Below are 23,843 nucleotides of genomic sequence, written 5' to 3'. Positions count from 1 at the left end.
GTTCCCCAATTTTAAGGTGATGCCATTCAAGGCTAGGAGCAAAAAATCCCACTTCCAGAGTCTGTGACAGCCCCACTGTGTGGACTGCAGCCAAGGTTGGGGAACACAGGGCTAAGAACCAGCTTAAGAGGGGACTCTCAGGGTATATCTAGCTCAAGTCACCATGCTAAAATAGCTACGTGGATGTTTCAGCTCAGGGTCACGGGCCTACGGGGGTCGGGTGGGCTTGAGAGCCTGAGCCATAATGTCCACATTGCTATCTTTAGCTCAATAGCTCAAGCCCCACTCCATGTTTTATAAAAAGATGTTTATAAGTGTGAATAAAATGTAACTGGAATATGCTTTCTGCAAAAGGTCTCTTGCAAGGTAGCATTACAAAGCTTATAATCTACTAAGTGTGTTCATCCTATTTGTATGAATGCATCATTCTTGTATCTGAAGCTAGAAATGTGAAGTATTACTCTGAGGTCCTATTGTAATTATGCAAAATGTGAGCCATTAATGGTAGTTTAGAATCTTGATGGCTCCCATTGACTAGGATAATTAAGTGTAGATGGCTCTGTTTACCTGCAAGCCTCCACTGTATATGTGCAGCCAGTCCTGGAAGAATGGGGTGGGGGTTCACAGAACATGTCACATGATACTGGAATCCATCTTTAGCCTGGTGCTTTTCCATTTAGAAGGAGGGGTGAGACCCAAAGAGAAAAGATTCCTGCCTTGGGCCAAAGCTATAAAAGGGGGTGGAACAGAACAAAGGGGCTGCCAATCATGAGAAACCCCCTAATTACCACCTGAGCTGGAACTAACAAGAACTGTTCCAGGGGAAATGATTGGGTCGAGACTAGGAAGAAGTCTAATCTGTGAAAGAAGCTTATTGGAACATCTCTAAGGGCTTGGCTACACTTGAAAGTTGCAGCGCTGGTGGAGGCTTTCCAGCACTGCAATTAGTAACTGTCCACACCTGCAAGGCACATCCAGCGCTGCAACTCCCTGGCTGCAGCGCTGGCTGTACACCTGGTCTGCTTGGGGTATAACGAGTGCAGCGCTGGTGATCCAGCGCTGCTCGTCAAGTGTGGCCACACACCAGTGCTGTTATTGGCCTCCAGGATATTAGCAGATATCCCAGAATGCTTTTAACTAAATTACTCTCTTTGTTTTGTTATGCAGCCTCTCTTTGTTTTGTTGTGAAATCAGAGCTCCGCGGCGCTCCGGAGCACAGGGAGCTGTTTATCTAAAAAACAAACACAGCTCCTGTTTGCTGTGATCAATCTGTACCTGACTGTGAACAATCAAATGAGAAAACCCCCTGCCTGTCTCATTCACAGGGGTTGAGTGTTTGCTTGACAAGGAACAGCGGGGGCAGAGGGGAGAACGGGAGTCCGTTGGATGCAGGCTGTTTGCAGTTAAGAGTTAAGATTAAGGGGTCGGGAACATTTTCTGATTTTGCAAGTCAGGAAGCTAACATACAGTGTTGGCTCCAAAAATCCACTCTCTCCCCCGCTCCCTGTCACACTACACACCACCCCACCCCCCTCTTTTGAAAAGCACGTTGCTGCCACTTGAACGCTGGGATAGCTGCCCATAATGCACTGCTCCCAACAGCGCTGCAAATGTGGCCACACTGCAGCGCTGGTAGCTGTGAGTATGGCCACACACCAGCGCTGTCCCTACACAGCTGCATGACCAGTGCTGTAACTCCCAGCGCTGCAACTTTCAAGTGTAGCCAAGCCCTAAGGGGGAAATTTACCTGTATTCAGTTTCTTAATGTATTAGGCTTAGACTTGCATATTTTGTTTTATTTTGCTTGGTAACTTACTTTATTCTGTTATTATTCTGAACCACTTAAATCCTACTTTTTATACTTAATAAAATCACTTTTGTTTATTAATTAACCCAGAGTAAGTGATTAGTACCTGGGGGAGCAAACAGTTGTGCATCTCTCTCTATCAGTGTTATAGAGGGCGGACAATGTATGAGTTTACCCTGTATAACCTTTATACAGAGTAAAACGGATTTATTTGGGGTTTGGATCCCATTGGGAGCTGGGTGTCTGGGTGCTGGAGATAGGTGATCTGCTGAGCAGTTTCTGGTTAAAGTCTGCAGCTTTGGGGGCATGGACCAGATCTGGGTCTGTGTTTGCAGATGGCTAGTGTGGCTCAACAAGGCAGGGTTCTGAAATCCGAAGCTGGCAGGGAAAATGGGCTCAGAGGCAAATTCAGCACTTGAGGTGACAGTCCCAAGGGGGTTTCTGTGACCAAACCTGTCACACCAGTTCAAGACGGGACTCAGGGTATGTCTAGCTCAAGCCACCATGCTAAAATAGCTACGTGGATGTTCCAGCTCAGGATCACAGGCCTATGGGGTCGGGTGGGCTTGAGAGCCTGAGCCATAATGTCCACATGGCTATCTTTAGCTCAATAGCTCAGGCCCTACTAGTGCAAGTCTGTCTATCCAGGCTGGGATACAACTCCCACCAATTATAGGTGAAGTTCTTGGTTAAAGAATAAGAGACTAACTGTGTGATAATCTGAATTATTTTGGAAAACTGAAAGTTGTCTTGTTTTTTTTTGTTTCGTTAGTCATACAGGAAATTATGGCTAATCTTGAAAAGTTAATTTGATTGAATTTCCCCCCTGTAGTGTAAGAAGTTCTGGTAGAAAACCTCACTTCAATGGTTGTGGTGGAAGAACATGTGTGAGAAAATATGTATAAGAGAATATTAGCTTAGTATAGATTTTAACTGTTTGTGTTTCAAATAGAACTTTTTTTGCTTTGTTTCAATGTCTATTTCTATTAAAAGACAAACTATTTGAAGAGAAAAAAAAAAACCACCGCAGCACAGACATACTCTGAGGGCTTCCAGCTTCCTGGCTCTGCAGCTAGGAGTCTGTATGTCCTGAGAGGGGCATCCAGGGTTTGCAACTCTGGGGCAGCCCTGCAGCTTTGACTGTCTTGGGCTAGAGATACCTGGGCTTCTAGACTTCCAGGCTGGATGGCCCAGCAACTCCCACAGAAGCCCTGTTGTGCATCCAGCCATGAGCAGTCCACATGGTGGGGCAGCCCCCCAATTACAGACCCTGTAAGCCTCTGCAGCTGCTGCATGAAATTGACATGATTCTTGTCAGTTTCACACTGCCCAACACTGAATAGCTACTTATACTTGCAAAAAGTACATCTAGACAAATCATTAAAATTGATCATAATGAAATACCCATCTATTAATAGTGTAAAAACAATATTTAAATGTTTCCTTTTTAGAGCTGAAAGTCTTTCACAAATAATATTAATATTTGATTATGAAATAAGTAAATATTATTCCTGTGTTAAGAATAGGCAAATTGAGGCCCACACAGGTATGGGGATACATTTTCAAACCTATGTACCTAACTTTTCAGTGACCACAGCTCCCACTGAGTTCAGTTACAAGTTGGGGGTTCTAAGCACCTCGAATGTCAAGATCTAGGTTCTTTGAAGCTAGGAATCCAAAAACGGAAGCACCCACATTAGAGGCCAGGTTTGAAAGTTTGGCTTTAAGTGACTTGCAAGGTCATGTTGCAAGTCAGCAGCAAGGTCAGACACATCCCATACCTCTCCTGACTATCAATCTGAATGCCAACTTCCCTCAGTCCACAAATGCTACATCTCCCACAGCCAAAAGTGGCATAGCCTACTTTAAGGAGATCTTTTTTAAACTTTTGGGAGTGAATGGCACACATGTAAACTCTACACAGATACAGGCTTGATAGAAATGGGGGCGGGGGGAAGCAGGGCTCACAAAAAGGCTTAAGAGGAGAAGGGGCAGCTTTTGTCAAGGTATTTTAATATGAAGAGGTTGCTACTGGATCTTAACCCTCAGAGCCTACCCCTTCCACCAGCCAACCTATGAACGTGCCCGGTTCCCACACTTCCCTCAGCCCAAAATAAACAAAGAAGCACCTATACTCTCAAGTCCCCTCTCTCCCAGTCCCAACGTATCTTCTTCTCCCCTGGCCCCCTTCACACGGGCAACTCTCCCTGTCCTGCAGCCAGAATCAAACCAATCCCCTCAGCTACACTGCCCGCATCAGGCCCTCCCCACAGGCTATCTTGCGGGTCGGCCCGCCCGCCCAACTGCCCCTCAGTCCCCTTTAACCTGTCCCGGGGCCCCTCAGCTCCAGCAACCGCCCCCCGGCTACTCCTCCATCTCCCCTCGCCCAGTGTCCTACCCGCCAGCCCCCGCCCCCGGGGAGGTCCCGGCCCGCACCGTGGGAGAGGTTGCCAGTCACGTTCTTGCAGTAGCCGCAGCGGTAGCCGGCCTCTCCCCCGAAGTACTCCACGATGCTCGAGGAGCGGTCGGCCGCCGCCATTTTCCCCACGGTCCGCACTGACCCACCAGCTCAGGGCAGCGCCGGGCCTGGAACCCTACCAGCGACCCCGGGAAACCCGGAAGCAGCCGTCGCCGCCATTTTGGTTATGGGCAAGCCCGGCTTGGTTGCGTCACCATAGGTAGGAACAACGGTCATAAACTCCGCCATCTTTACTAAGGGCAGCCCACAGGTTTTCCAGTAGAAATACAGGGGCGGGTCCGTCCTCTTTACTAAGGGCACGGGAGCTCGCTCGAGGAGAACGGGGGTGGGTTACGGGGTCCCAGCGGTATGTCAGGCCTCCGGCCCAGCCCGGTGGTGAGCGGGATGCCCCGCCTGTGTCGGGCGGGCTGTACCTCTGCCCAGGCACCTGCGGAGGTGCTGTGTACTCCGGCCCAGGTAGGAGCAGGCAGAGAGGGCTGGGCCCTGCTCCCGGGCGGGCAGTGCACGAAGATCGGGGCTGCCTGCTCGGCATTTGCGAGAGCCGGTGTTGCAGGGCTTGTTTCTAGCCCAGCCCTTTACCCACTTACCAATGGAGACTTTCCCCTGGGCAGAGGCGCAGTAGCCACACGGGTAGCCCTCCTTCCAGCCGCTGTACTCCACTACGGTGCAGTGCATCGTGCACAGCCGCCCGAGCTTGCTTAGCTCCCACCCGGCTACGGACTGCACCCTGCAGCGCCACTCCACGGGCGGGGGGGAAAGGTCGCAGCTGCTCCACCGTGTGCATGGGCCCTATCCGACAAGCCTTCAGCCAGGACGCAGCCAGGTTTACCCATTTCGTGCATTTTGGGAGTTGGAATCATATCATTTTAGCTGCGGTGAGGGTGCAGTACGCTGGGCTTCTGCACATCTGTTCAACGCACCGGGAGCTGCTCCGCTGCAAGAACTTGCTCTGGGCATTGAAAATTCATGGCTTGGAAGCCTGGGTGGATGTAGGGGTGTATGAGGCTATAAAACTTCCTCAGCTAGATCACAGCCCTGCCTAGGTGTTTGTTCAATTATTTTAAGCAACGCAAAACAAAGAAGGTATTGCACCTGCAGTAGGGTTAACCTACAGCTGGTACTTCTCGTGAAACCTATTACTACAGCGATCAGCTAGCTAATACTCATACACTATGCTGTAGAGCCTAAATAAAATGTTTAGTACACAATTATAGTAAATGCAGGATTGAGGGCAAGATGATCAAAACAATCAATAGTGTTTGTTATTTATTGTGGGATACACTTTAGGAACACAAGTAACCAGATGTAATTTTAGGACTGAAGCCCTTTGTTACAAAAATAAAAGTGGGTTATGGCAGGTTAAAGGCATGAACTCTGCCATGATGATGAGGTTTTTCCCTTTACTAAAGCTATTTTTGAGCAAGTCAGGGGCTGTAAAGGGACATTACCTTAAAAGAATCAATTTATGCCTAAAGTTTCACTTACTATTCTTAGATATGTGTAAGAGTTAGGGGGAGATGTCACCTTAACTATGCACCTCAAGGTCTTCCAACACATTTGCTGGTGGGTTTGGGTTTTTTTTTCCCCTTGTAATGCTCTCCCTTTGTGGGAAAGACTGTACTCTATATATCTTACCTTTTCTAACTCTGGAGTTTTTGGAATTAAACTCATATTGGGAAGGGTAGGAGGAGTGGGGCCCAGGAAGCAGTTGAGTATAAGCAACTTTAATTCCACATTAAAGTGCGTGTGAAATGAATTTATCTTTTGTAAAAGTGGGACTAGTCTCTTCTCCTCCCACAGCACCATGGGCCTGGTGCAAGCATAGAGTTCCCCATTATTAGTTTCCCTCATCCCTCTGCAAGGCAGTTGTGCCATGCACTGAGCTTGACCATTTCCGGTTTACTCCCTCCAACATGGAGTATTTGTGACATACACCACCTTTTCCCATTTTCAGCCCTGTCTTGCTCTGCATGCACTGAACATGCCTGTTCTCCTGGCCCCTGGCAATCTAAGGAGGTTCCCCATAATGGGGGAAGAAAGGAATTACAGAGTGTTCCTGTTCTCCCAGGAGGTTCACAGCTGCCACGTACAAACATATCAAGCACAACACTGGCTCCCTCACCTGCCACTTCTGCATGTCTCTGACTCTTCCTTCTCCTTCAGCAAAAGGCAATTTTGATTATGGGACCCCTTTAAATCCTTAAAACACACCAACTTCTATGAGAGTAGAATTGAAGACAAACTGATTTGCTCCATGCTCAATCTCATAATTCTTCTGATGAGGTATTCTTTGGTAGTGGATGAATCTCTTAGTCATTCTTTTGAGTAGTAGCAATTTTCTGCTCAAACAACAAAGACTGCAACAAGCAGCAATGTCTCCTCTTTCCATTGAGGAATGAGGCTCCTAAGTGCCTTTCTACCACTGCCTCAATATGAAAAGTCCTAATAAAGATTAGGAGAAACAAGGAGCTGATAATCACCATGGCATCATGATCACGGAGACCAGTGTTTCTCAGCTCTCTTGCAGCTAACCAAACCTGATCCCAGCCTCAAATTCTTTTTCACCACCAGAGCATCTCATTCCACCCCAACCCAGGAGCCATCTCTGACAGCATGGCTTATGACAGGATAGGCCTTCAAGCAGATGAATGGAGCACTGGATTCTTGAGTCACCTACAAAATTAATAAGAATTGCATGTAGAAAAAGTTTGGCAGTGAGATGCAAATATGCCCATATACATCTTACCCTGTCCCTGAAAAAGGCTGTTTATTTACTGGATATTAGTTTAAAGAATCTCCATGTACATTTTGCAATTGCTTTGACCTGTCAGGAACTAGTAGTTGAAGGTAGACCAGTGTCTGACAAACCTGGTGACAGTTCCTTTTGAACCACTCAGTACTTGTGAGCTCAGGTGATTTATTTATTTTTTTAAATAACCAAAGGCACCTCTTGTTCTAAGGATTTCACAGAAATCTCAATAGAAGAAAGTGAGTACTGCTGTTTCTTCCTTACTTTTGTTCTTTTGCTTTTATTTCATTTCCCTTCTGATTCTTTTCCTCCTCCTCCTCCTCCCCCCAATGTCAGTGAGTGAAACACTATCCTATTTAACTCTTTATTTCCCTGTGTTTTAATATCCTCTATCAATCTCATTCCTCGCCTCTACTCTACAGTTGCAGGTTAAATGCTGACAGATACAAAAACTGTTTTAACAGCGTATAGTATGAGTGAGCATTACAACACGTTTTTTGTTTCTTCCCCTGGTGTTTATATTCATTGCATTCTCATTCCACTTCAATTGTGACACCAACATTTGTCTAAAGCTCCCAGTGAGGCGTTCTAAACCACCTATTTCCCATATGCCCCACCTCCATATCAAGTTCAGAGTATCAATAACAATCACTAATAACCACAAATGGAACTTAAGGTGCAGTCATTGTGTAGACTGTGTATTCTGAGCCATCCCTGTCTACATTTATTGTATAAAAATTTGGAAAAACAGTCAACTTACAGAAGGACTTTATTAAAGAAAATCACAATAGGATGAAAATGCCTTATGTATCATGACAACCTTTACTACTGTAAATGACATGTATAAATAAAAAGATACAATAAGCTTGTTATATAAAAAGCATTGAATTTAAACTAGTGTTCTCATCAAAAATAAATTTTATCATACAGTATATACATATAAAACTTATTTGAATATTTTAAAACACATATTTTCTTCACGGCACCTAACCTAGAAAAGAAATAAAGAACATTTTAAGAGACAGTTCAATATCACCTAAACATTATTACACTGCATTTATCATTGCTCCTTCATGTATTTTATTCCTAAACAATAAATTCCATAGATGTATTTTAAGATGCCCTTAGAATATTTTATCCCTTATTATCAACTGTCCTTTTTAAAATTAATAATTGTATAAACTAAACCATGATCATTCACAGCATTACATTTAAAATATCAGTATGAAGTTTTGAAAACCAAAAACTAGCTGGCCGTCACATGTTCAAATACACATATTTCAACTCTTTGCTGTTTAGAAGATTTATATGCAAAGACTTTTGACCCACAAAGAATATAGTCACACTCAGGTTTTTCTACAGCACCCATCATTGTAATTAAACACTTTGCAATATCCAGAGTAGCTCACCTAAATTAAAGTGGTCTTTAAAGTATACTTAAGAGGAAAAAAACCTAAACAAATATGCAATTTCAAGTATTTACATTAAACATATTAAATTCTACAGATTATACAAGCATTGTAGGTAATTTCTCTACAATTCTTTCAAATACATACAAAATATACGGATTGAACTATGAAGAAGTCTTCTGACAAATACTTACTTTCATTTTCTTGGCTGACACCAGGAGGGGGAATCATAGGTTCTGTGATTTCAAAAGTTTCTACAATGTCCTGATCAGAGAAAGTAAGATAAAAAAAAGTTTATTACACTACTGTGACTACTTAAACACAAAATAATTAGTTGCATTAGAAATACACAGGGCTCTCACATTTCAGCACTTGTTAGAATGATTAGGTCAACTGGGGAGGAGGAGGGATGGGAGTTCCATGTGCCAAAACCCTCTTTTTGCTTAAGGTATACATATAAATAAAATCACTTGGAGGTCTATTAGTCAAATTAAACTTCAGATCACCAAGTTCTGCACACCCAGCCTGTGAAAAGTGGGTCCATACATGACAGCTTTTACAATTAGCATTTCGCCATATGGAGCACTATCATTGTTTCATACCACCTTCAGGAACTTAAATAAGCCTGATTTTGTGCACCGTAGGACATTCTTTTAAATCAGATTATGGATACAATAAAATAGCAAAGACATTGCTTTTTCCCCCCCATGACTGAATGCCATGTAACGGGAAAACAAATAGCAATTTGAACTTGCTTCTAATATCTACTTGGCCTTTACATAGTAGAGTAATTGCCAGTTATTTGTAGTGGCACAGCCTTAGATTGGAAGCAATATAAATGTCACAGGGCACCCATGCACTGGAATGAAGTCTCCATTCCATCTCTCACTACAGAAAGAAACTATTTGATTGTACCTACTAGTTTTCCAGGGTCCATAATGATCAATATGTATTGATACTAAGATGTGTACATAGAATAGCACAGCTCTCCAAGACCCTTAAAATTTCAACTAAAGCAAAGGCAGTGTCATCTATTGTACCTTCCAGTCTTGATGGCTCAAAGATATGACTGCTTGGTTCCGTACTTGGGCATTCTGGTCATTTTCCCTACCTTCCTCTTCACGTGAAGGCTCTGTTCAAAATACCACATTTTCAGGACCCATACAGTTAGAAAGGCATGTCAAGTGTTACAGTACTCTTCAGGAACATCAGAATTACCATATCAGATCAAATTAGTGGCCCATCTAGTCCAGAATTATGTCTCTGACAGACCAGTACCAGATGCTACACAAACAAAAACAATAGACATTCTCCTAACTTTGGTAGTTGGTAGTGAATTTGTGTCAAATCTGCCAAACTGTTTCAGTCAAAATATATATCTTTTGCCATCTTAAAACTTCACCTATTTATTACCACATTTCAGTTTCTAATCCATTACAGTATTTTACCTCACACCTCATGTTCTCCTAGTATCCTCTTAGGAAAGATATTGTCAATTCATGTCAACTAACTCTCCTTCACTAATGACTGATGACATGCTCAGGGAATTCTAGATTAGACACAATTATCTTTTATAAGTGATGCACTTGTTTGTCCCTTCAATATTACAATCTAGGTGTTCATAATTCTGTTCTTAATTCTTGTTTTAAATCAGTTTTCCTGGTATTGATGTAAGGCTCATTGGTCTGTAATTCCCAGGATTGCTCCCACTGCCTCTTATATGACATCTGCTCCCCTTCAGTTCTCCAGTCATCTGTAGCTGACTTTAATGATATTGCATTTTTTGCTTGCCACTGTCAACTTCCTTCTTATTCTTTTAGCACTCTTGGATTAATACTATCTGGTGCAGGTAACTTACTGCTCTTTATCAGTTTGTTCCAGGACTAATACTTTACCTAAAAAATGAAGGTCTGAGGTAGATATACCCCATCACCCTCTGTGAAGACTAAAAAAAAATTGTTTAGTTTATCCTCAATTGCCCTCTTTTTCCTTGGCATTCTAGAAGACACACCAGGCTTCCTGCTTTGCTTTTGCAGGCTTCCTTTTGCAGACTTCCTGCTTTGTCTATTATAAGAATTTTGTTTTTTTGCAAATTATTTTCTCTTCAAATTCTCTTTGCTATCCTAATGTTCGTCTTACTTTTTACCTGCCATAATTTATACTTCTTTCTATTAGGTTCACTTGGATTAGATTTCCATTTTTTTTTTTTGACAGATACTTCTTTAGCCAGAATTTAGCTTCTTTTGCCAGAATCTGGGAATGGGCAACAGGGGATGGATCACCTGATGATTACCTGTTCTGTTCATTCCCTCTTGGGCACCTGGCATTGGCCACTGTCAGAAGACAGGACACTGGGCTAGATGGACCTTTGGTCTGATCCAGTATGTCCATTCTTATGTATGTTCTTAGCTCATATAGGGCCTGAGCTGCAGCCTAATGAAGTTAATAGCAACGTTTTTAGCAACTTCAGTGGCCTGTATACCAAAGCCCATGAATTCTTGGGCCTTGCCCTTTTCTTTTGGGGGGGGGAAGGGGGGATGTCCAGCAGCCTAATAGTACTGGTTTGAAACTAACAATCTTTAAAGGACTCTTCATTTAACAAAGGCAAGTTATAGTGCTTTCTGTTTGCTTGCAATACTTTGAAAGATGCATGGCCCTATCCTACAGTTACTCAAATAAGTAAGGGTTATGTGATCAGGCCTACAGAGCAGATACCACATAGGGACAGAAGCAATGCCCACTGAAGGCAATGGGTCATAGTCTGGTCTTGAGTTACAAGTCCTAAACCTATTGGTTAAAAGACCTATAAACCTTCTAGATACACAAGCTCTTTTGGTGCTTAAGTAATTTGTCTTTTAAAAAGTTAAATGTATTTTACCTATTACTGGCAGTTTGTCCTGATCCAGCTTTATTCTTGCAAAGCCATCCTAGAATGCAATACAATTTGATTTAGAATTACAGAAACTACAACTGTTCGGATGATTTAAAACATTGAAATAGACAATGACAATTTTTTTTTAAAAGGCTACACATTTTTCATTTATTTATATGACTAACTTTGCAATGCTGTATCAGTGGAAAATACATATATTCTTGCATCAAGAATCTTAGTTATGTTACCAGAGCAAGAATAACTAAGCCTCTTGCAAATTCAGTACATACTTCCTACATATTCACAGGAGTGCAAATTTACAGTTGCTAACATGTATCTATAAAATCTCAACCATAACATGAATATAGTATGGACACACTTCCCTTGGTAATTACACCACATGCATTTTAAATCGATAATGAAAACTATATTTTCATTCATTCATTTTCAAATTTTCTTTGGTGAATTTGAAAAAATACCTTTCACTGATTACAAACATGCCAAACTTGAATTAAGAAGAGTAGGTTACCTGAACAGATAGTCCTGAAAAGATTTGAGAACTAGATTGGATACTTTTAAACCACTGAAAAAAACTTTAATTATATGCTAAAACTTTGCAAGAGAGGGTATTTTAGGCAGAGAAACTTGAGGTATTGCAGCCCAAAGCAAAATACTTAAGTTATAAGGATATAAAAATGGGGCATTTGGAATTAAAAATGTGTCAACTACAGAATTAAATCCATTAAAATACATGGGCAGGAAAATATGGTCTTCTTAAGCGATTACAGGCTTTTGTACTTAAAACTCAGCTTAAAAACAATTCAACTACTATTCCAATATATTCCACAGTTCTGAGACTGGTAACTTGATATATTTACCAGCAGCTTAAAAAGAAAGAAAAAAAAAACCACCACATTTGCATTACTCCTATTTCTTGCTGGACAATGTCATTCAGGTGAAGAATAATGCTTGGTACTCCATACTTCATGTCTGAAATCAGGCAAAAGGAGCAAAGCACTTTCACAGATTAATTGAGGATTAATTTACAAAAATATAGTCAAGATAATGTAAGTGCTTACACAAAGTTTTAGTTCTTTAAAATGCTTTACAAACACACACTAAAAAACCCCCTCAAAACACCTCTGTGGGAGGTAAATGGCTGATTTCACAACCAGATGCATTTACGCCAGTTGCTTGCTGCCACTTCCCGCAGCTCCCATTGTCGTGCAAACTGCGGCAACTGGGAACTGCAGGCGGCTGTGCCAATGTAAACAAACTCTCTCACGGTCCACCAGCGGATTACCCTGACGGGCTGCGTGTGGCCCACAGGTGATCTACGCAGACAAACCACATGGATAAGTCCACCCAATGAGTCAGTGTCAGAACAAGGATTAGATCTCAGGAGTTTCTGGGTACAAGTCCCAGGCTCAATGCATAAACCATACTTACAAATGCAAAACAGACATTAATAATACTAAATAATTTTTTTTAAAAGTGCTAAACATTTAATTTTTTAAAAACAAACAGATTTTCATGCAAATGCAGCTTGAAACAACACGGTAAATTTTAAAAAAGTAGCGTCATTCACCATTTTCTAACAATATAAATGTAAAAATTAATTTTTTAAAAAATGTATGTTAAACTCTTAATTTAAGCAATGATGTGTATTTGTTATAGTGTATCCTCCTGTTAGCAACAAGTACTGACCAATGAGAATTAACCTTTAACACAGTAACTAAAGTATAAATGCAAAACAAGATCACAATTCCTGATTGCTGATTTATATAGCTTTAATTTAAATCAATCCACCCCAACTTTTATCTTAGGGTTCTGGTGACAATGTAAAATCCATTTATGCTTTATTGTCTTTTATCAGAAATCTATTAAAGCTTCTCTATTAGACTAATGAAAAGAATGAGATTTCAAAACACTTTGATTTGCATTTGTGAAAATTTTATTGGCAGAGTTGGACTCCAGAGTATCAAATGTTAGACCTGTATTCCCACACCATCCTGTCCCAGAAGCAAAAAATATACTACCTAGCCAAAATTGTGGAAACAGCAGCTACAATTACAATAAACAAACAAACAAATATTCTGGTTTTCTTGTACCATTCCAAATAAGATTTGAAGACCAAGTTACTCCTTACCCTTATAATGAAGGACACATGAAAGATGTTTTCCACAGTGCGTGCAAAAGAACTTGGATCAATCACAAAATCAAAGAAGGAAATAGGTATATTGGCTATAGACATAAGAAAACAGTGGTTATAAAACAAATGGTATACATAAAGCTAGCAGAGATGTAAATTCTAATTTAAGAGATATAATATTCTATGTAGGGCTTAAGCAATGGTTATATATTTAACTGTTCTCACGTGAAACAATTTTAATACATTTTCAAATGTAATACGGGTAATATGCTGTTTAAAAAAAAAAACCCACAATCTTTCTTCCCGCTACATCCCGCCTTCCCACATACACCTGAAATGAAATAAAGGAGTTAAAATAGTCATTGTTTCATTAATTTTTTGTTGTTGTTTTTGGAGATCACAAATATTGATCAACCTTTCACTCCAAAGGAGTATGGCATTCGGAAGAGGGAATGCTTTGTATTCTTTTGCTATAAAACCCCCAATATTCAATTAATGGAAGAAACAGTGTTCTAAAATGGACCTTTTCCTGCCCTTATCTAGAGAGCTTTGCCATTGCATGGGACCCTACACTGAAAGGGATTAAGAACACTCCTGCAAGATAAGTGCTAACACGCCCTGCCCTGTTGGAATGGCTATGCACTGGAAAGGATTAAAAGGAAAGGAAAGGGTGGTAGGAGGCCAAAAGACATTTAATTGAAGGCTCTGAACTCTCTCTGGCTAGAGTCTTGTTAAAAGAAGTTTCCCAGTTATGCATCCTAAGTACACTTTTTTTTTTAAAACATATATGTTTTCCCTGCAAGTCTAGTAGGAGATTTTTTTAAATATAGATGATCAATACTACTAAAATGCTCTTATACAATATACTACTGGCAAAAGTGTGTCCACTATCAGCATATTTATTGCATATGCAAAAAACTTTAAAACAAAAACAAGATAAACAACTAACTGAATCAGTTTCCCCATTCAATTCTGAAAATTAGAGATTCTGCATCCTGATTGGGATCCCAGCATCAGGGCAAGACACGAGATGAAGCCAAAACAGCAAAATGTTTAAGTGATTTCTTCCCACCCTAAATATTAGCCTTTGAGACTGCAAAATGTTGTAAAAAGAACTACACCTCTACCCCGATATAACGCTGTCCTTGGGAGCCAAAAAAGGTCTTACCGTGTTATAGGTGAAACCGCTTTATATCAAACTTGCTTTGATCGGCCAAAGTGCGCAGTCTCCTCCCTCTCCACCCCCTTAGGGCACTGCTTTACCGCATTATATCCGAATTTGTGTTATATCAGGGTAGAGGTGTATTTGTTTATTTAAAATGAAAACCGACACACCTCTCTCTGATTTTAAATGCACAACAAATTTTAAAAAAAGATCCGTAACAGAAACAAAAACAACAATGGGAGACCGGCGATCAAAGTGCCTGCACCTCTTTACTCCAAGCATAAAAAATAGCCAAGCACAACACACAACAAATATTTAAACATCCTCATCTCTGCTTTGACAGAAAGCACAAACTCCACACCTTTGAGTTGACAAAACCCTCAAACCCTATCCACCTTAGTCTTCCAAACAGGTAGGCTTTTAGACTAGGTCTATACTGGAAGCTGGGGGTGATTCCCAGCTCCAGTGCACATATTCACACTAGCTGTCATTGAGCTAGCACACTAAAAATAGTAGTGTAGCCAAAGTAGCATGCACAGGGCGAAGCTGACCACCCTGAGTACACCACTTCCCAGGGTACTTTGGCTACACTACTATTCTTAGTATGCTAGCTTGATGAGAGTATGTCTCCTCAATCTGGGAATGTATGCAGGTATGTCTCCTCGACCTGAGAATCACCCCCACCACACTTAAGTCTAAGAGTAGACTTACTCTTGGTTCTAGATGTCAACAAATTCAGATTATTTCCAACCGAGATGGGAAAATGAATTGGAAAGTTGAAAGGCCCTGTCGGAGAAAAACTTAGTTCTCACTTTTTGGTTTTGGGTGCAGCAAAGTCAGATACTTTATTTCTCAAGCAATTGTATAGAGGGAGAGAGTGTGCGCTAGAACACAGGGTTTCCCCCCTACTAGGCAGGTCTCTACAGGTAAACAACTGCAGCAAGCATTTATACTTTTTGTTACATACAATAATAAGCAACAGCTGCATTTTGTTTATACATAGGCCATCTTGATATCTTATTTTTCCTCACTTCTATTTAGACGCAAGTCTACATTCCTCCTTATCGACACAAAGTCGCAACAACTTCTCACATAGTTCTTTCCCACTCGCCTCACACAATCCTCGCTTCTACAAATCTCGCGTTATTAGGGTTACAGCTAGCCTGACTCTTGCTCACAGAGGTGACTGTTTGCATTGAAATCCCAGTCAGTTCTTGCTCTACTTCCACAGCCCTCAGAATGCCCTGCCAATAGCGCCCCCTCAAATACCAAGTAAGCTCCAGCTTCAACACCCCTCACTACCCAAACTGTGTCAATCTCAGGTGAAGGCAGGCAGGGCCCAAGCTATTTAGGGCTTCTCAGGTCCAAACCACCACCTTTATCTCGAGCCAGAAGCCAATAGGCAGCCAATGCAAATTCCAAGTACTGTCACTGCACGTTTGCAGCAAGACACCTGCTTAAGAAGTGAAGAGCTGCATTCAGCATTAGCTTCAGTTTTAGTGAACTAAAGATGTAGCCCCATGGAGAGTATATGGCTTAATCTTGAGGTGACAAAGGCATATATCACAATAGAAAGGGCTGTATAAATCATAAAAGGTCGCAACCTCCTGACCAGACAGATTGGAAAATGCAACCCTACTTATTTATATCATCTAAATGCAGTTGGGAATCAGACAATTCCTAAAAAGTGAATTTGAGTGACAACCTTCAAAGAGGCTAATAATTTTTGCTATAGCCTCTGGCTGATTCAGTGGTCTACCATCTTCATCTCTCCCTTATGCAAACTCAGTTTCAGCTAGCTTCCCATCATCCAGGCCCAAATTTTTAGCTTGCCAGAGACACATGCTCAAGTATGCCCTCTGGATCAGACAAAATGTAGACAGAAAACTGGGTGTCACTATCATATTCAGACACCACATATTTCCTTGCTACATGTACACATCTAACAGGAAATGTGACCAAGTAGAATCCTGCAGAACCACACAAAATAATCTTTGGGGCAGAAGAGCAATTGCACGAAACTACTCTCTGGGATCTCAGAAGGGAAAGAATGAAGCTACTGAAAAGGTAGACTTATCTACTCTCACGTTCCTGTCTGAATGAGAGTTACCACCGCCTCAAGATCAACACTAACAAAGGCAACTGATAGATAAAGATGGATAAAAGTTATGTTGACAATGTTATGAGAAGATCATTGACCAGCACCACAAGTAGCAGTCTTGCCTTCTCCAGGTCAAAACCCAGACTGGCAAAGATCAAGTCAAAGAAATCCATATGCTGTGAAAACTGTCACATCATAACAATCCAAATAATAATAATCAGAACCAAAAATAAAAGATTAAATACAGTTCGATAATGAATAGACTCTCAACACCAAGGGCTGGTTTCTAGAACACAGGCCCCACAAAACACTCTGCCTGAAGGCCATCTAGAATTTTGTATTCCCTTAACAGAGGGACTGTCAGTTGCCATCAGTGAAGGATTCAGTTTTTCCCCTACTGGCCTTTGCTAGCCAAGGCAATACACAAGTCATAGAAAAAAAGTTCTCAACACATCCAAAAATCTCATAAATAACACTCGCTGAAATTCAAGTAGAGCCCTAACTAATGTCCCCTCAAAAAACATATTTTGGATGAGGTCTCACAACAGTTTGCGTCATTTGTCATAACTTATGATACCGTACATTAACTTTGTACAATATCATAAGTTAACCGTGACAGCAGCCAACTACCATCTCCTTGTTTAAATAAATAAATAAATAAATTATTTAAGACTAGAGGAACCTTTCTAATACCCTATTTTTGACTAGAGATTAGTTGAACTGGTTCACTGCCATATACCATACCTGCATTTCTTTAGTTGCCTTCATCAGTTTCAGCAGAACCCAAGCTTACATTTAAAAACATCAAGTGTCTAGTCCTTATTGTTCCAAATGTGAAACCATGTCTTTCTGAGTCTGTAAACAGAAACAATAGCTCCACAGGCTAAATGCTGCAACTGCAGAAGGCCACAAATACAGTACAATCACTGTGGAGACCGCAGAGAGACAGAATTTACAATGTGCCCAGAGTTTTAAGTCTACAACCCAAACCTCCTCCCCAGCAAAGGACACACAGATGCTAAACCCCATTAGTAACTAATGTAGCAGCAGAGTATCATTCCCTAGCTTCCAAAGCGTAATCAATGTAGCATATTACAAACCTCCGATAGTGCAAATTTTAGCTAAATTGGAGGCATACTTACGATCATCATTAAAATAGGTCTGTAGCAATCCCAGGATCCTCTCTACTTCTTTTTCTGTGGTTTCCTCATGAGATTCTTCCATTTTCTTCAACTGAATAAATAAATAAATCAAGAATCATGCATCTATCCTGCTGTAAACCAACATTATACAGAAAAACATTTTTCTACATTTTTTTAATCATTCTTTTAGTGACAAGTTTTAGTACTAAGCAGAAAGAAAACATCAGCTCTGAATTGTTGCATTTGGCTATAAAAAACAGAAGACAGAGTAATAAACAGTGCTGTCACTGAACACAATCTGTGTAACGTACTTGACTACGTCAAATACCTGGAACCTATTTATCTGAAAGACTACTTTTCTTCTTTGCCACATCTGCACGCACAGTGGCACCTGAACTGCAGCTCACTTATTTAAGAAAGGAGACAGTTAGCAGGTGCTTTGGAAACTTACTCTCCCCTCTTCCAATCCATCTCAAGAGTTCCAGTTTTATCTATTTCCAGGACTTATTGTAAGGCCCATTTGTTTTTCCTAGTTGTGAGGAATTGGGAGAATTCTGCAGGTGCATAAACTTCTAAAACTTTAAAATTCAGTTTAATGGGGGGGAGGCGGCTTGTTATTACTTTAATGGACAGTTGCTTAAGGTTTTCTTGGACCTATATTGATATAAAAGGTTTTACATTTACTTAAGAAAAGTCATGACAGATTTGAAATTACTCCTAACAGGAGACTAATGAGGTAATGTGATTTTGCAGATCTGTCTTATTTATAATAAAGAGGGGTATACTAATGCAGCAGTGGCAAAGCTAAAGCCAATTTGGAGGAATAAGAACATCTCCCTGGAATCCAAACTGAAACTAATGCACACATTGCTCATCTCCATTTTTCTGTATGCGTGCAAGACATGGACCCTTACGGCAGAACTTGAACGGAAAATACAGGTAGTAGAGATTAGATACTTCCGTAAAATCCTGATCATCTCCTACTTCGACCACATCACCTAAGTCTCCCAGAGTTGTGAAAAATCCACAACCCAGAAAGATGTAGTTAATTCTTCCATCAACCTAGCTACCACCTTTCAGGGAGGTGGATTAACTACAGCAACGTGAGAATCCTCACCACTGCAGTTGTGCCACTGTAGCATTTTAAGTGAAGCCATAGCGGCAGAGAAAACACAGATTATTCACAAACTAAAAAAAGTGACTTAGGGTAGCTATGCTGTCAAAAATGATTATTACAAATATAACTTTACAAACCTGAGCAGGCATTGCCCTTTTTTCTTCTGTTCCTGCTTTCCTTTTCTGCCTCTCAATCCGTTGCCTTGGTACAGGAGGATCAGCCTTGAAAGATCCCAACCTAATCCAAGTAGAAAAGTAGCATGAATGTATGAAACCTACTTTAAAGTACGCACTAGACTAGAGAATATATTGAGCAGTTTGCGGGGTTAAGATAGAAAATAATGCTAGGAAACGGAACATGAAGCTTCTAATATGTACTATGATTCCTATAAACTGCCACCACTAATGGTTCTCTGAGTTACGATTTGCAATCAGCTTTGCAACACCATAAATCAATACACTGTTAAATGCATTATTTTATTCCAAGTTTTTTTAGTAAAATAAATTAAAAGCTATTTGTCAGAGACATGACTTTTTATATTAACTAGTAACACATAGTATATCTTCTTTAAACTGAGCTTTTGGGGTATTCCATGCTTCTTTTTCTGAAAATACTCCAATTTTATATTTTTTCTCTGATCATTTGTTTAATTTCTACAATTGTAGGCCTGTAGCTATGAACATGTTAATAACTTCTCATTTTGAAATAAAACTCAGGATAGGGCATTGTATGTTCAATGGACGGAAAAATGGATATAGATCTTCTATTTTTTTTTTAAAACATGGGTTCTAATATAGGGCACTTCAACGGATACCAAAAATTCAGTGCTTTCTCAATATTCACACTTTGCCATAGGAAACCTAAACTTATATAAAAGAGGGTATAGCTAAAGGTCCATACTCAACTATTTACAAAGAAATCAAAGTTAGACTTTCTTCCATTCAATATCTTTGATCATTTCCAGTATAACATTAGAATAAAATTACCTTCAGCACTTTGTTGGTACTTCTAATCTCAGATAGTTTTTTATGTTTTAAAATGGTAAACTAGCTACTAGTCTTCCCAACATACCATTCATCTTTTATTACTATCCACTGTGTTAGACCATATGATCATCTCTACAACCACTTGCAACAGTTACTTGTAGTGCACGTTGTATAGATGGTTGAGGCCTTCAAATACTTCAGCCTTTTATCAGAGCTGAAATTATACTTGTAGGGGGGAAAAACAGCATTAGCAGGGACAGGATGACCAAACTGATTTTTTTCATTTATACTGGGAAATTGGGATCTATCACAGGGTGAGCTGGGACTGTCTGAAGTTAATGCTGAGCTTCTGGGCCTGAGTCAGATAACCAAGGATCATTTGACAGCAGCCCAGAGACAGCACCTCATAAAAGTCCCTGTTCACACAGAGGAAAACCTGCAAGGAGCAGGAAGACTCTCCTGCAGTATAGCCAGAACAGAAGTTGGGAATGATTGCCAGGATTCAGATTGTTTCCTAGGAAGGAGCTGGGAAAGCAGGAAGTACTGGGAGGCTCTCAAAACTACAAAATCCTGCAGAGGATTACATGGTGCTCAGGGAGACAGATCAGGATATAGACACACTCAGGTAGGAGGTCTGGAGCAAAGCCCACAATGTGCTTTACAGGACCTGGGGAAGCCCTAAGGAAGAGAGGAGAACCTTGGCTGTGCCTCCCAGATGAAGAAAATGCAAAATATTACAAAAAGAGAAGAAGGAATGTTTGCAGAGGATGGCACTGTAGGGCAGAAAAGACTAGGTAAAGGAAATTATGAGACCTTCCTGTCCAGTGGAAGAACTGGTTTGCCTCAGAAGATTGAAAAAAAAATGATGTTCATTTTGTGTTACTACTTCATAAACCAGATTCCAAAAAGGAGAATGTTATTTGAAATGCCTGGGTGAACAGGAGTTCACCCAGGTGGGAGAAGGGCACAACTGAGGGTACAGTGACCTGACTGCCATGCCAGGAGAGAGGTCTGCTATGACTGCATCCAGACTCCCAAATTAATCTCTTCTCTCAAATACACTGTACTACCTAAAAATTGATAATCTAAGTCCTTTTGAGAACTAACTAACTAGGCCATGTTGCACTTCAGTATATATTATCATTTTCCTTGAATATGCTTACATGTAGTGAAAAGAAGGAGATCTTCTGAAATATCTTTCTGCTTCTGCTCCCAGTTTATGCCAGGCATTATTAGGTAAAAATCCACTAGCAATGCTCTCATCATCACTATCATTTTCTTCTCCTTCTAGACGATTCAGGCCCATAAACGTTAACTATTGAAAGGGGGGAAAAGATATTGCATCTAAATTTCACAAAGCAAAGTCAATGGATGCTTATTTCTAAGATATTGTATTATAATGTATACCCTGCTTGAATACTGCAAGAATTGCTTACTTTTCTTCCAATTAGAGTCGGAAAAAAAAAAAAAGTTAAAGTGAATATATAGAAACATGAATTACCTAAAGAAAGACTCATACACTGTCAATTGCTACTGAAATAAAAATTCAAATATTTAGATATTTCTTCCCAAATTGTACTACAAAGGACAAAAATCCACATTTTAAAGGTTATACAATAATTCACTAACTATAATATGAAAGAATGATTGGTCTTGGTCCAACGTCTTAGTGATTTTATCACAAAAAAAAGAAACTGATATGTTCCTTCTTGGAACAGCCATTTCTCTTAATTATAGTTTCTCATTTGTCTACCCGCACCCCCACTGTATAATTTTGAGGCCTCAATCCTGCAACAAGCTCTACACAGGTAGCCCATTCAGCCCTATGGGAGCCACACGGAAGTCAGACATCTGCATGGGTGTAGGCATCTGCCTGAACAAAGCTTATTGCAGAACTGGGACCTGTAGCCCCGATTCTGCTAAGATTTATACATAAAGTTATGCACCAGTTTGTGAGTAGTTTCACTGAAATCAACGGGACCTAAGGCAGTTATCAATTCTCTTTAAACTGGCCAGCAGGAGGCTGTTTAAAAAGACACTGCCCCACAGCTGTCTTCAACATGACAACTTTCCTGCATTTCAGAGGACAGGAATTGAAGTGTCTTCCTGCATAGCAGCAAAGAGTGATGCTGTGTTATCTTCTATCTTACTTATCATATGTTCTCTAGCGGTTCAGTTGCCAGTTATAACTTCAGACACCTGTATTTTTACCCATAAACTAAATATTTATGGAAATGAATGCTTATGAATGGTGCTAGAATGACAACACAAGTCCTCTATTCATTTGCAAGCTTTCTTCCATTGCCCAGTTCATGTTAAACTTGTCTTTGTGTAGCTATATCTAACAATGAGAGTACAGTTTAGCCTCTGCCTTCATACAATCCATGACCTCTATGCTGCCAGCAAGTGTGGAAGTTACTGTTTCTTAAATTTTACAATGCAATTAAAAGCACAATTTCTGAACATATCACATTTTTGGGACAACTGAACACATTTCAGGTACTGTATAACCATCACATGCCTCTTCCCCCTTTAGACAATAATAAGCAATGGAACCTAGTTCTCTTGTACAACAAAGCTACACCTTTGACAAAAAGTTGCAACTCCTCATTAAGCTACTGTAACAGCTGATAAGAAGATGAGATGGGCTTTTGCTCCAATGTCAGGGCAAACTCGCACTTTTCAGCCAGAGTATCAAGAAATAAAACATGAGATCTTCAAAAGTACCCAAAAGATTCAGACATCGAAGTTCCACTGAAAATCACAGCTTTGGTTAAAACAGGAATAAGTGAATGTAATACGGAAAAAAAACAGCAAACATTGCTGTTTTGAAAGTATTAGAGGTATAGCTTTTCAAAACCAAAACAGCAGATTTCTTTTCTTTACTAAATACTCTATTGTAAAGAACCTCATTCAATTAACTGCTGTGAAATATCATTTGATGCAGTAAGACGCTGATCCTGTAATATCTGGAGTCTAAATTTGTATAGCTACATTTCCTTTATTAAAACTAGAGATTCTAAATGTAGCCTTTAAAACAATTACTGTAGATTGAGCAGAAAGTTAGGATAAACTTCTATACTACTTGCAAAAAAGTTAAAGAACCTCATAGAAATTATGCAAAGTTTTAATGCAACAGCAGTGTTTTTTCTGAAATTTTCAAACCCATTTATTTTCCCCTTCAATTACATACATGGCAATCTCAGGCCACATTTTAACAAGTCAGCCGTTCTTAACTTACTAAATCTTCAGCAAATGCTGGCGAGTCAAATACTGTCATTTCAGAGTGTAACTCATTTGCTTTTTCCTTTCCTAGATTTGATGCCAAAACAAGGAACTGGGCATCCAGAGCAGCCTCCCTTGCCTGGGAAACTGTTATGGAAAAAGAAAGAGTTTTATGTTATCAATATACAATTGTCTAAATGTCAAAGTATACACTACACTAACAAAATCAGAGCTAATGTGCTTTCTAAGTCAATTTCTGAAGATCAAACAATTCATTTTATTGTACAGAGATAATTAACTGCTCTAAAAGAAAACATTTCCCAATTCTGTAAATAGCAACACTGCTAACAGGAAGCATGAAACACCCTCACGCCATCCTTAAAGTAAAATTACATTTTCTTCCTCAATATGTTTGCTCTCTCCAAATATAGTATACTGAACCTATTTACTTAAATATCATTAGCTTTTACACTATTTTTTCACTCCTGTTGCACCGCAGAGCCAAGATACAGAAGCATAAGTAAACAGTTGTATTTTTAAACTATAAACCTAAACTTATTAAACAGGACCTTCCTGGCTGTTTTGTTTGTTGCTTTTTTTTTTTTTTTTTTTTTTTTTAAGTGTAGTGAGGGACTAAAA

The 23,843-nt window shown here is 40.1% G+C and overlaps 2 protein-coding genes across 11 annotated transcripts in view; both read right to left on the bottom strand.

The window, feature by feature from the left end:
- The window catches only part of ATE1 (arginyltransferase 1), a 174,884-nt gene extending 169,877 nt beyond the window's left edge, over positions 1 to 5,007 (bottom strand). For 6 of the 9 annotated variants that reach the window (XM_045024765.1, XM_045024766.1, XM_045024772.1 and 3 more), the window contains exon 1: positions 4,244 to 4,435. In XM_045024765.1, coding sequence (XP_044880700.1) covers positions 4,244 to 4,346 — 103 coding nt within the window. In that variant the 5' untranslated portion in view covers positions 4,347 to 4,435. Of the gene's footprint in view, positions 1 to 3,936; positions 4,032 to 4,243; positions 4,436 to 4,873 lie in introns of those variants that run through there. The other 3 variants (XM_045024770.1, XM_045024769.1, XM_045024771.1) reach the window with 3 other exon arrangements.
- Positions 5,008 to 7,786: 2,779 nt separating this feature from the next.
- NSMCE4A (NSE4 homolog A, SMC5-SMC6 complex component) overlaps positions 7,787 to 23,843 on the bottom strand; it is a 19,248-nt gene continuing 3,191 nt past the window's right edge. For both annotated transcript variants that reach the window (XM_045025093.1, XM_045025092.1), the window contains exons 3-11: positions 23,221 to 23,351; positions 21,143 to 21,294; positions 19,131 to 19,230; positions 17,877 to 17,967; positions 13,466 to 13,560; positions 11,323 to 11,371; positions 9,485 to 9,576; positions 8,639 to 8,708; positions 7,787 to 8,026 (exon numbers count right to left, since the gene is read on the bottom strand). In XM_045025093.1, coding sequence (XP_044881028.1) covers positions 8,022 to 8,026; positions 8,639 to 8,708; positions 9,485 to 9,576; positions 11,323 to 11,371; positions 13,466 to 13,560; positions 17,877 to 17,967; positions 19,131 to 19,230; positions 21,143 to 21,294; positions 23,221 to 23,351 — 785 coding nt within the window. In that variant the 3' untranslated portion in view covers positions 7,787 to 8,021. The remainder of the gene's footprint in view (positions 8,027 to 8,638; positions 8,709 to 9,484; positions 9,577 to 11,322; positions 11,372 to 13,465; positions 13,561 to 17,876; positions 17,968 to 19,130; positions 19,231 to 21,142; positions 21,295 to 23,220; positions 23,352 to 23,843) is intronic.

The sequence above is a fragment of the Mauremys mutica genome, chromosome 7 (genome assembly GCF_020497125.1).
Source record: "Mauremys mutica isolate MM-2020 ecotype Southern chromosome 7, ASM2049712v1, whole genome shotgun sequence".
NCBI classification, from domain to species: domain Eukaryota; kingdom Metazoa; phylum Chordata; order Testudines; family Geoemydidae; genus Mauremys; species Mauremys mutica.
The sequence above is the reverse complement of the archived record's forward strand: the minus strand, read 5'-3'. Positions and strand labels throughout refer to the sequence as shown.